This window comes from Rhineura floridana, chromosome 5 (assembly GCF_030035675.1).
Source record: "Rhineura floridana isolate rRhiFlo1 chromosome 5, rRhiFlo1.hap2, whole genome shotgun sequence".
Lineage (NCBI taxonomy): Eukaryota > Metazoa > Chordata > Lepidosauria > Squamata > Rhineuridae > Rhineura > Rhineura floridana.
The window spans coordinates 101,799,040-101,811,920 of NC_084484.1; the positions used below are offsets into that span (position 1 = coordinate 101,799,040).

Here is a 12,881-nt window from a genome sequence, read left to right on the forward strand (position 1 = left end):
TGGGGAAACTGTTGAGATGGTCCGCTCATTGAGACTTTGGTACTTGATGGGCCCCTGAATGCTCTGAAGGATTATCCATCCAATGTGGCCAGCTTACTTGTTGAGACTCTCACTATGGAACTGTGAGACACCTATAGCCATTGACATGATTGTTCCTGAGTGCCTGTGCAGATGCTATAGAGTGCACAGGTTATCTTGGTACTCTAGCAACCTGCATGTGATGAAGCAGGGATGTCAACAGCTAGAGTGCAAGTGGTGTAAATTCTGATCTGAAACTGACTGAGCACCTGTGAGAGCATATTGCAGCACCTACCATGTGGTGGTGGTGGCACCAAAAAAACTTTACTTTGCAGCCACCATTCTGTTTGCAAGTAGACATTCCACAGAGCTTTTCCAAATGATGAATGGGCTTTTGTCATCTGGTTGGGAGACTGCTGTTGAGACACCCTGGGAAGTATGCTGTGATAATTTTGTTAGGCACTTTAGGGATAAAATCACTCAGATTTGGACAGAATTAGATGCCACAGTCCTACAGAGGCATCCAGAACACTGTCTGGTCCAGCTGTACTGGATCAGTTTCAATTATTGCATCCTGAGGAGGCTGTCAAATTAACTGAAGGATGCAGCTGACTACCTCTTCCCTTGGTCATCTTGGTGTATTAGAGCTAGCTGAAGGGGGATGACTGGGTGGGTCCCTGGAGTGATTAATGCCACCTTCCCTGAAAGTGGTGGTAAAGTGCCCTCCTTAAGTGTTTAACAACTACCATCCAGTGGTGAATATCCACTTTTGGCAACTTCAGGCATGTTTGAGGGAAGCTGATTATCTGGACCCATTTTCAGTCCAGCTTCAGGCCCAGACACAGCACTGAAATGGCTTTCATTGATGATATTTGTCAGGAGAGAGATGAAGGAGTGTGACTCTTCTTGTCATCCTTGACCTCTCTGTAGAATATCCTCCTGGACAGGCTCTGTGGCTTGAGTGTACTGTATTACAGTAGTTCCATTCCTATCTTCAGGGTCATCTCCAGAAAGTAGTCATGGAAAGCTATTATTTGGCATCATGGGAGTCATCATGTTCTAAGTTGTCCCCCATACTATTTAACACCTGGGAGCTCACATTAGGAGAGGTAAAATGAAGTGTCACCAATATGCGGATTACATGCAGCTCACTCATTCTGTATCATCTGAATCAGGAGAGACAATTTAGACACTGGACTGTACTTGGAAGCACGGGCTGAATTTGGACCAATAAATTAAACCAAAATCCAGCTAAGACAGAAGTATTATGTGTCCCAAATGTTTGGGTCAGAGAGGTGAGAAAATTCCCTGCTCTGGATAGTTTCACTCCTTTGGAAGGAACAGTGCATAGCTTGAGGATACTTCTGAAGGCCTTCTTGGTAGGTCCACCACTCTCAGAGGTTCGAGGGGTGGTGGCCCAAAAGAGGACTTTCTCTGTGGCAGCCCTAAAACTGGAATTCCTGCACTATAGAGGTGCATCTTGTGTCATCATTATTCAGCTTTCATTGTATGCTGAAGACATACCTCTTCCTTGGCCTTTGACAGCTGAAAAATATTTTTGTGATCTACCTGAAAACTTTTAATGTATGAACGTTGTCATAATTGTATTTGGTTTAAAATTGTATTACTTGTGCTGTTGTAACCTGCTCAAGGACCTTAGAGGGAAGGGTGGGTGGTGGTGGTGGTAATAAGAATTGGTTATATTCAACATAGTACTAAGGCTAAGGTTCTGTCAGCACAAGGATTTCTCCTTGCTCAACAGAATTATCTCCCCCTCTCATCCCCCTGTACACCCCATACATCTCTTCTGGGGGTTCCCTCTACACTCTGTAGCAGACTTGGGGACAGCACAGGGAATGCAGGAGAGAGGAAAGGGGGAGAAACCCCCTTGTGCTAGTGAAAAATGTTAGTTGAATACCACCCAAAAACAATATAAATTGGAGCCAGTCCAGGAGGATACCATGGTCAATCGTATAAAGAGCCATCAAGAGATCAACAAGCAGGAGCAAGGTCACACTCCCCCTGCCCTGCTCTCAGTAAAGGTCATCCATCAGGGCAATCAAGGCTGACTTAATCCCATAGCCAGACCTGAACCCAGACTGGAATGAATCTAAATATCTGTGTCATCCAAGAATGCTCGCAGCTAGCCTACTTCCACCACCTTCCCTCAAAAGGTGGTATTTGTGACTGGTTGACAGTTATTCCACTGCAAGGGGTCCAGTGCCAGTTTGTTCAGGAGTGGCCACTGCCTTATTCAGGGACCACCCCCTCACTCTGGATCCAACCAGCCAAACCCCCTCTGGTAGATTTAATAAGCCAGGAGGGACAGGGGTCAAGAAGGGACGTGGTTGGACATGTAGCCGCTGCCACCTTGTCCACATCAGCTGACTGCATAAGCTAGAACTGATCCCATAACACATCAATGAATCCAGCATTGGATATTTCATCTGAAACTACAACAGCAGAGTCAAGGTCACTCCAAAGTTGAGTGACTTTATCCTCAAAATGTGTTTGCTTATACTTCTGTGACCTATAACCTGATTTACTGAAGTATTGTCTGGTCAGCTTCTACTAAAAAAACTTCTGATTATATCAACACCTTATGTTAAAAGACATTTTATAAAATACAGTCAGTTGTGTCATCAAGGTAATAAGTCTGTAACAGTGGGGTTTTACAGAAATATCTGAAGATGATTGCACCTTATGCTCTAAAGTCAACTGCATTCCAGTCTACTGAACTCTGCCATGTTAGCAGCCAACACTCTTCTACAGAAAATAGAAGAATGAGGTGGTAGGACATTTCAAACAGCAGGTGAGATGTGACATTTTTGAATGCTCCTCCATGGGGAAAAGCTAAAACAAAAATAAAAGTTAACACATTGAGGAGAAAGGCTCTGGTCTATTATTTCGCTGTTGTGTTTGCATCCTATAAGCAGGGACTATTTTACATAGGGAGGCATTGCAAATGCATCTTTAATCAGCACTCTACAATCTCAGAATTTTGCAAGCTTATTCCCACCTCATTCTACTATATGAGTAAACCAGCCAAAGTTGCCACCTTGACATTCAGATCTAGTCCGTGAAGTTGGCAGTCAACTTCCAGTTATGACATGTTTTTCATTGTTACAAGATCACCCATTGCTATGTTTTACTTATAACATGTTACATATTATGCAAGGAAGATACCAACAATCTGATCCTATATGCACTGGCCTAGTTCACACGTCTTATTAAACCATAGTTAAAATAATACATGATTTTATGTGAATAAGCATGATTTGATGTGAACAGGGAGGAGCCCCTGCCATCTCCATTTGCTGGCTGCAGGGCTCCTATGGGTAGGAAGGGTAGGAGATAAATCAATCAATCAATCCAATAAATAAATAAGCATGCACACTGTTTAAAGTGTGGTTGCTTCACTCCTTCCCCATTCCTGCTGTACTGCCAGGAAACAAGTCATGATCTGGCTTGTTGTGCTATCCAGACTTGAGCTCATGGTTTGTCTCTATCACTGTCGTTTGGAGAGAAACAAACCACAAGTCTGAGTTTAGATGACATGACAAGCCAGACCATGGCTTAGTTCCTTGCATAGCACTAGCAGCACCAGCAGGAGGAGAGGAGCAAAGTGCCTGCAATTTCAGCAGCGCACACCAGCATGCTGCTAGTTCACATTAAATCATAGTTATTTTAACGATGGTTTAATGTGATGTGCAAGCCAGGCCATTTACTCCAAAGTACCACTGAGTTGTGGAATATGGATCCACATTTATGTCCCTTTAATATCAAAAGGCACATAGCCTCTTGACTCTGCTGTCCCAAATCTGATCTAAAGCCTGAAGCTTCTAATTCACCTTGTTAGAGAGGCTTCTAAAAAACATGAGTGTGTAGGAGTACTCAAGGTCTATAATCAGTACACAAGATTTATGATCTGCTGTTCAAGGAAGATATCCCATAGCTTCCAGAAATACTACTGCCCTGGCTTCAGGGAAGGGAGTTACTTGGTGAGAAAGTGGGACATTCCTGGAAGACTACTGAACCTGGAAGCTATTATTGAAAGGATTAATTAATTAGGTCTACTAGGAAGATGCCTCTCAAGTTTTGAACTCTCAATGTAACGTTCATTTGGTCAACACAGGATGTGTACATTTCTTGTTCAAGAAATCACTGCTCTTCAATGTGGTGCCTATGTAAACTCATATATGTAATTTTAATATGTAAACTGAAAGAGGATCTTTTTGTATTCCAGACACGGATATAGCTGGTGATAAAAACATTGAACACATTTCCCTCTCAGAGTCAGATTAGGGGATGCATTCAAATAATAAGTTGCTCGGTTTTGAAAGATTCTCAGTGCCTTAAAACCTCTACTTACTTCCATGTAACACACAATATATGGTAATTAATGAATGGAGTCAGCCCCACCATGAGTCACATTGAGCCACATGGCTCAGGCAGTGGATCAGAAGGGGTGGCAAATTGTGAGCCCCTGCCACCTCCATTTGCTGCCTGCAGGGCCTACTACACGATGCAACTGGCCAGATACTATTATAACAATGCTGCTGCCAGCTGCAGTTGCTCTATCTCCTAGTGCCGCTCCAGTTTTTCCCACTTCCCAGCTCTCTCACAAAGTGGTAGTGAGTGGGCCCTCCATGCTTTGCTTGGAGGGAAGGGTGGCCTCTCTCAATGAGGCACTATGGAAGAGGTCACCTGGAGAATGCATGCTCTGCTGCGGCTTTGCCATGATGGCAGAAAATTACTATTTAAAATTACCTCAGTGTAACTTTAACAATTTGCTATCATTGTGGGAAAGCAGTGGTGGTGAAGGAACTCCCAGATCACCTCTCCCACAATGCTTTCCTCTGAAGACAGACTCGGAATGAGGCATGGAATGCCTGCATTACTGCTTTTTTTTTAGCAGCAAGAGGGCAGGAGTGGCAGCAGTGGCAGGAGGAAGAAGATGGGACAGGTGGCAGTGGCCAAGAGGTGGTGGCCACAAGGTCTGGTCTTGGGCAGTGCAAGGTCTTGCACCAGCCCTTGAAGTCAATTGTTTCCTACCAATACCCTTCTAATTTAGCTTTAAGCGACATTGGTTCACATAGAAAGAAAACTTCTGGTTATTCACAGATCAGTTAAATAGAAGATAATTCACTAATAGGCAAAAAACCTTGCAGTTTAAGAATGTACCTATAGCCAACAGAGATTTCTATCAAACTTTAAAAAGCAAACAGGTTCATAAGGCTTGGATGCGATATGTTTCCAACCCTGCTAGGAACAGTGGCAAGACAAAAATGGCCATCCTTTTCACAAACTCTTGCCAGCCTCAACAATAATGATCTGGAATTCTTAGGGCAGCTGTAGTGAATGCACTAGGGGAGCAGGAGACCTGACCTCCGCTCTGAGATATTGTACTGCCCTACAAATTTGTAAAAATGCGAACACCATTTGGATCCGTCTTACAAAGTCCAATCCACTTCCTGTGTAGTTGTCATGCCCCCCTAAGAGGACTCATCCGAGGAGGAAGAGGAATGGGAGACCGCAGACCCAGGAGAGGGGATAACCAGGGAGACAGCTCAGGATTCTTCACCAGACCAGGGGCAAGCCCCTGAGGGAGCCCGCCTGTCAGAGTCGGGAAGCGACCAGGAGGCTGTCCCTTCCCCAGCAGAGAGAAAACGCCAACAGCTGTTGCAGCAACGAAGGCAATCAGCTCGATTAAGGAGCAGGGGAGCTTGCAAGGCTGATTGTAAGCACCTGGCCTTGCACACCGAGCATAAAAGACTGGAAGCAAAGTGAGAGTTGCTAGGAGATGCCCTGCTCCCTCACAGAGCTTCAATCAGAGTGGCTGACTGTTAAACCACTCTGGCCATTGGAGTTCTGTCAGGGGAATAAGTGTCTCCTCTCAGCACCCTTCACAAATACACTTCCCAGGATTCTTTGGGTGAATCCATGTCTGTCTAAAGTGAAATAAAGGTCAGGTGTGGTTGTGGCCCCCTGATTAGGCAAGCCCAGGTGCTGCGAGTCTGGCTTTTAGAACACTGACAGTTGGTTCTTACTGAGCATGCCCGGACTTATCATTGAGTTCAATGCTAAATTTCTTAAATTAATTAAAAATCAGCCAGGCATTTTTTTAAACTTTTAAACTGTAGACGATGAAGGTCAGAGTATGGGGCAAGGTCAGTAATAGGATTACAGGTACTCTGTGAACATGGCTGATTTTTAATTAATTTCAACAAATTATGAGAACTCTGACAGAAAAAAGACCAAAAGGGGTCTGGTTATTTCTCTCTCTTTTTACACTTTGAACTCTCAGTTTTCTCTCACTTTGTGTATCGCCATGAAAATTTAAAGAGTTGTTAAGCAAGCGCTTCCGAGTTCAGGACTATAACTTTTGTAGGGTAATTAGCTTATGGGAAGCATCAGAATGGCATGGGGGTATTTTCAATTTAACATTGTGGAATGCGAAAATTCCACGCTGACTATAGTATACACCCACTCTCATGTCTGTATAATTTCAAGCACCAATTCTATTAAATTTGAGATAGAATTAAGCACCCTTTCCATAGCATGTTTTAGTGACCTCAGGGAACAGGCCACATAGTCCAACAACTTCACTAATGATTTATGCCAGATCAAGTGTTCTCAAAAAGCTAAAGGTGGCCCCTGTTTTTACTATCTATAATTATAAACAAAGGTGTATTAATAAATTGATATTACCCAGTGGTAAAAAATAGGTTGTTAGGGTTTGAGGGTGAGGTGCCATCAATATTTCCTCTTCTAATCCAGGTAGATTTCCTGAACAAAGGCCTGAAAACAGTTGGTTCGATGTGGTCTAAGGAACGTTCTGCTACCATGTCAATGTTGTGGAATTCCCTTCCGAAAGTAGATTGCCAGATTGCAAAGACAATGGTGAGAAGACTCCATGAAATTAAAATGTAGTAGTAGCACTAATCAACCAGCTCCATAGCAAGGTGGGGGAAAAGAAGTTTTCAATGATCATTTAAATGTTACATCAGCTTGTGATAGTCATAATAGCAAACCGTAAGTAAAGAAGGAATCCCTGGAACCTCAAGACAAACTTAGGTTATGTCTTATAAAATAGAGATATGTAATCACCTTTGCTGAATTATTCAACATATCTACTCTGTCTTAACCGAATGTCTTAACAACAGCCATCACTTAGGGTGACCGTAATGTTGCTGGATATTAAGAACTAATTAGCCAACTGATTAGCAATTTAGGTTGAAGATAACACTAAAAATCATAAACCAAATGAGTTCTCTGTGGTAAATCAAAAAACTCACGTCAAAAGTAAAGTTCTAATCTTGCCTGCAATGACCAAGAAGTGAGGGAAAGACTAAGCAATGACCTGAAAACATCTTACAAAAAAGAAAATGAAAAGGTCTGATTAGCTTTAAAATAATTCAAATTTCAGCTATTTATAAAGGACTATGGCAGAAAAAAAGCTCTCTTTAATGTCCAACATTATCAGATTATTCCTGGCTACAATTATGCTACAAATCATGGATTTGTACATGGCATCCAGTGTATCTCTTTGATTCAGCACAATTTTCATTTTAAAAAAGGGAGATGTGGAGGGTGAGGAATTTCTAGTTTTTGAGTTGCATTAACACACTGTCAAGTGTGAATATAATGTCTGCTGAAGCATCAGATGTGTGGTTTTGGGAAGGTCCGATTGTCCGAGGATAGGGAGAAACTTGATCTTGTTCCATTGCTTTCCATCTGTCAATAGTACAATCAACTCATTTCTTCTTTCCCCTTGCAATTATTTCATTTTAATACTGAAAAAAGCATCTAACCTGTTAAGGAAGAATCTGCTATATATCTCTTGATATCAAAACTAGATTTACAAGCTCAAATAAAATATTATCACATCCGTCAAGAATAGCTAACTTTGGTCAAGCTGAAATGGATCAATGAGAAAGAATTCTGGGAGGCTGTGGTTCCCTAGGACTCCCTAGTGGGGGAGATCCAAAGCTCTGTGTCAGACAGTCAATTTGCAACCTTGCAAGGAGATGCAACTGATTCTTAGCTGTTATCCCTTATCGGCTTCCTGGGATTAGAAGTCAGGAAGAGGGGGTGTTGTAGATCAGGACCCCTGGGTGATGCTGTCTAGCTCCCTTATCTTCAAAGACTTCAAAGGAGTAGATCCCTTTTGGGCGGAATATGGCCAATTGCTTTCCCCCCTCCGTGTTGACAGATAAACCCCATAAAAATGAAGGATGCTCCTTCAGACTTAGTTCCCTTTTTCCATCTACCTGGACTCACTGAAGTTGACAGAGAGAAGCCTTTTGGGAACCAGGCAACTCTGCAGTAAGTATAGGATCTTAGCTCAGATAGACTTTTGTTGTATTCCTTTGTCTGTATTGAACCTCTCCCCTTTGTTAATGCCAATGTACCTTGTGTAACCCGTCTGAGGGTGATTAGCTTTAAGGAAACAAACCGCTGCTCTCTCTTTTGTATATACCATCGTAGTTACTTTTAAGTAAACTATCTTTTTATAAATAGTGCGTATTGGCTTGGAACGAAAGATTCTAAATCTAGTCCTTGATTGCTAACACTACTTATTACCTTTATTAATGAGGGTTAATCCCATCAGTATTCACAAAGGCCTCTGAGATCCCTTCTCTCAGAGAAAGGAACCAGGAAGAAGGGTGGTGGCAGTACTACCGTGAGTAATTACTCCTGAAGGAGGGAGAGTTTTTGCCTGAGAAGCAGAGACTCAGAGGAGTTGGAACTGTTCTCGGAAGCAAAGAACCCCCCCCTTGGGGAACTAAGGACAAGAGACCCAAGGGGGACAATTCTTTGGCAACATCCAATTTTGTAAATGTTGAACTTGCAGAATTTTACTTGCTTGACTATGGAATTTGGATTTTTGATTTGAAGTAAATAAAAATCTATGGTCAATTTAATATTTGACTGCCTTTTAGGCCAAGCCCTCACAATGCCCCTTGAGTGGTCAAGGATATGCTTCTTCTATCATGTAGCTGTAGTCTTTCTATATTTACTAAGAATATATAATAGGTTAGACATGATTACCTTTAGCTGATTATTGAAAATATCTATCTCTTGAAGTTTTGATCTTGTTTCTTTTTCTACTTCATCCAGCTGATCACGAAGCTGCTGGTGTGCTAACTCTTTTGCTTCTAAGGCTCTTTTGACAGTGAGAAGTGAATCTCCTGTTTTTAAAGATATTGAAAAATGAAGAGACTTCCTTACAGATATTTAGATTACACAGAACATAGCATTTGTGATTCTCAAGGCAAAATATAAATGCATGCTTCGCACAGAAATGTGTTTTAACTATACTTACTGTGCAAGCTATTTTGTTGAACCTGCTTTAGCTGATCATTGAGTAGCTGCTTTTCTGGAATCAATCTTCCAAGCATCTGTTGAGACTCCTACAAGAAACAAAATAGGAAAGATTATCAACTTCAGCTAGAACTGCAGGTTCCAGACCCATTTCAATGTACATTTCAATCATTCACTCAAATATTTATCTTCAACTGAACAGTACTAAAGCAGAACTCAGCACCAACCACTATCAGTACACCAGATCTAGATGAGCTATATGTAAGGTCCAAAGCATAAACTTGTAAACCTTCTAGATAACACATAGGTCATGTTATCAGAGATACACAGCAGCCTGGTGAAATTTTTCTATGTTCAATATGGCTTTTACTCTCATCATCCTACTTTTCCAGCTGACTGCTGATCTGCTTCTTGGTGGCTCAGGGTAACAAAACTTCCAAGGATGTGTATCTAACTCTCCAGGGTAATCAAAATGCTTACAGTGTGTACCTTGCTACACGCTTCTACTTTCTTCTGGGACACTTTTGAGTATTAACCATTCATATTCCTAGATAAAGAGTTTCAATTTAACACTTTGCATAAACATGTCACTCCCAGCTTTCTAACTTAAGCCTTGATAACATAATAAAATAACTTCATTTTGGAATACTCATAACAGAATTAATATTTTAGTATTTTTGTTATATGTTGCTGTTTCTTCAATCTATGATATAGATTAAAGAAGTCTATATTCCATATATCTCTTGAAGCCAAATCACTTAAATGAATTATGAATTATTAAAAGCAGAAATATTTTAGAACAGTTGACTACTGTGTTGAAGAACTAAACAAATAAGGATTATGAAACATTGATTATGGTATCTATATCAACTATACAAACACCATTTACTGCTGAATTGCATAGTGGTTCTGACAATAGCTGCATTCAGATGTAATGATAAACTATGGTTTCTTGTTGCATGAATGAGCAATGGCCACATCAGCTCCCCTCTCTTCCTCCAGCACTGCTGCAAGGAAGACATCAGAAGCTTTTACTCTCATTTTTAACTAACTGCAGTTTTGTGGTTGGTCTTAACTATGGTTTACTAAAACAAGCCAACTGTAATAATAATCATAATAATAAATTTAATTTCTTCGTCGCCTATCTGGCCAATGGCCACTCTAGGCGACTTACAACATTGTTAAAATACAATTAATAAAATACAGTAATACAATATAAAAACAATACATCTGCAGTAACAAAATTAAAACTGGGCAGGAGGCATTACAGTTATAACAATTAACCCTCCCCGGATACCCCGAAGGCCTGCTGAAAGAGCCAGGTCTTTAAGGCTTTCCGAAACACATTTAGGGAAGAGGCGTGCTGGAGATCTTGTGGGAGGGAGTTCCAAAGAGTGGAGGCCGCCACTGAAAATGCCCTCTCTCTTGTACCCGCCAATCTGGCTGTTTTTGTTGGCGGGATTGAGAGAAGGCCCTGTGTGGCCGATCTTGTCGGGCGGCATAATTGGTGGCGTTGAAGGCGCTCCGTGAGATAAACTGGGCCAGAACCGTGTAGGGATTTAAAGGTCAATACCAACACCTTGAATTGGGCTCGGAAAACAACTGGTAGTCAGTGTAGGTCGAACAATACTGGTGTGATGTGATCTCGGCGGCGACTATTCGTAAGTAGTCGAGCCGCCGCATTTTGTATCAGTTGTAATTTCCGGACCGTTTTCAAGGGTAACCCCACGTAGAGCGCATTACAGTAGTCCAAACGAGAGGTGACCAGGGCGTGTGACCAGTGACCAGTGGGAGCTGGTGTACAGGAAGGTAGGGTTGCAGCCTTCGTATGAGGTGTAGTTGGTACCAGGCTGCCTGGCTCACTGCCGAAATCTGAGCCTCCATGGACAGCCTGGAATCAAGCACAACCCCAAGGCTGCGGACCTGGTCCTTTAGGGGTAGACTCACCCCGTTGAATCTCAGGTCAATGTCGCCCAACCTTCTCTTGTCCCCCACAAGTAGTACCTCGGTCTTATCAGGGTTCAACTTCAGCTTGTTCCTTCCCATCCAACCACTCATGGATTCCAGGCACTTGGACAAGGTCTCCACAGCCAACTCTGGTGAAGATTTAAACGAGAGATAGAGCTGAGTGTCATCCGCATATTGATGACACTGCAGCCCAAATCTCCTGATGATTGCCCCCAGCGGCTTCATATAGATGTTAAATAGCATGGGAGAGAGGATAGAGCCCTGTGGCACACCACAATTGAGAGGCCAAGGGTCTGATACCTCCTCCCCCAACGCTACCTGTTGGTACCTGTCGGAGAGAAAGGAATGGAACCACTGTAATACAGTGCCTCCAATTCCCAATCCCTCCAGGCGAAGCAGAAGGATACTGTGGTCGACAGTATCAAAAGCCGCTGAGAGATCGAGGAGGACAAGAAAGGTGGATTCTCCCCTATCTAATGCCCTCCTCAAATCATCTACCAGAGCAACCAAGGCTGTTTCAGTTCCGTGACCAGTCCTGAAACCCGATTGGTATGGATCCAAATAATCCGTTTCATCCAAGTGTGCTGACAACTGGTTGGCCACCACTCGCTCAATGACCTTGCCCAGAAATGGTAGATTCGAAATTGGGCGGAAGTTATCGAATACTTGGGGATCCAAGGAGGGCTTCTTTAAGATGGGCTTTACAATTGCCTCCTTGAAGGCTGATGGCATCACACCCTCTTTCAAGGATGCGTTTACCACCGCTTTGATCCCCTCGCCCAATTTCTCTCCGCAGCTCATAAGGAGCCATGAAGGGCAAGGATCAGTAAGACAAGTGGTTGGCTTCACAGATGAAAGCACCTTGTCCACTTCCTCAGAAGGGAGAAGCCAAAACCGATCCCACTTTACCGGCATGCAACTGGCCAACTCTGGTTCATCCACTGTGTCCACGGCGCACGGGATCGAGCTCCGTAAGTGTTCGATTTTATCGGCGAAGTGTTTTGCTAATAAGTCACAGGAGGCCTTTGACTGTTCCAAGGGTTCCTGAGCAACTGGACCGACCAGGCTTCGGACCACCTGGAACAGCCTCCTGGGACAGCACTCCACAGACGCAATAGAGGCAGCAAAGAAAGCCTTCTTTCCTACCTTTATTGCCACTTGGTAGGCAGCTACTGCTGCTCTAACCTGTGTCCGGACATCTTCGGAGCGGGATTTCCGCCACCGGCGCTCTAGTCGTCTCACCTCCTGTCTCAGACTACGCAACCGCGGTGTATACCATGGTGCTAGCTGAGTTCTATTCAGGGGGAGAGGACGTTTCGGAGCCACCCGGTCTAATGCTCTGGTGATCCCCACGTTCCACTCCTTCACCAGGGTTTCGACCGGGCGACCTTCAGCAGGTTCCAATTCCCCAAGCGCAGTCAGGAATCCATCCGGATCCATCAGGCGTCTGGGGCGGACCATTTTAATAGGTCCTTGACCCCTGCGGAAGCCATGACCCCTGCGGAAGCCATGATTTATCAAGCTAGCTTGTTTCAATAAACCTCAGTTGAAAGGTTAGGGTCTAGACA

General features: G+C 43.2%; 1 protein-coding gene across 6 annotated transcripts in view; it reads right to left on the reverse strand.

Annotated features, from left to right (window-relative positions):
* The window catches only part of ITSN1 (intersectin 1), a 162,711-nt gene that overhangs the window by 76,486 nt on the left and 73,344 nt on the right, over positions 1-12,881 (reverse strand). For all 6 annotated transcript variants that reach the window (XM_061627743.1, XM_061627736.1, XM_061627737.1 and 3 more), the window contains 2 exons: positions 9,347-9,434; positions 9,073-9,212 (listed from right to left, as the gene is read on the reverse strand). In XM_061627743.1, coding sequence (XP_061483727.1) covers positions 9,073-9,212; positions 9,347-9,434 — 228 coding nt within the window. The remainder of the gene's footprint in view (positions 1-9,072; positions 9,213-9,346; positions 9,435-12,881) is intronic.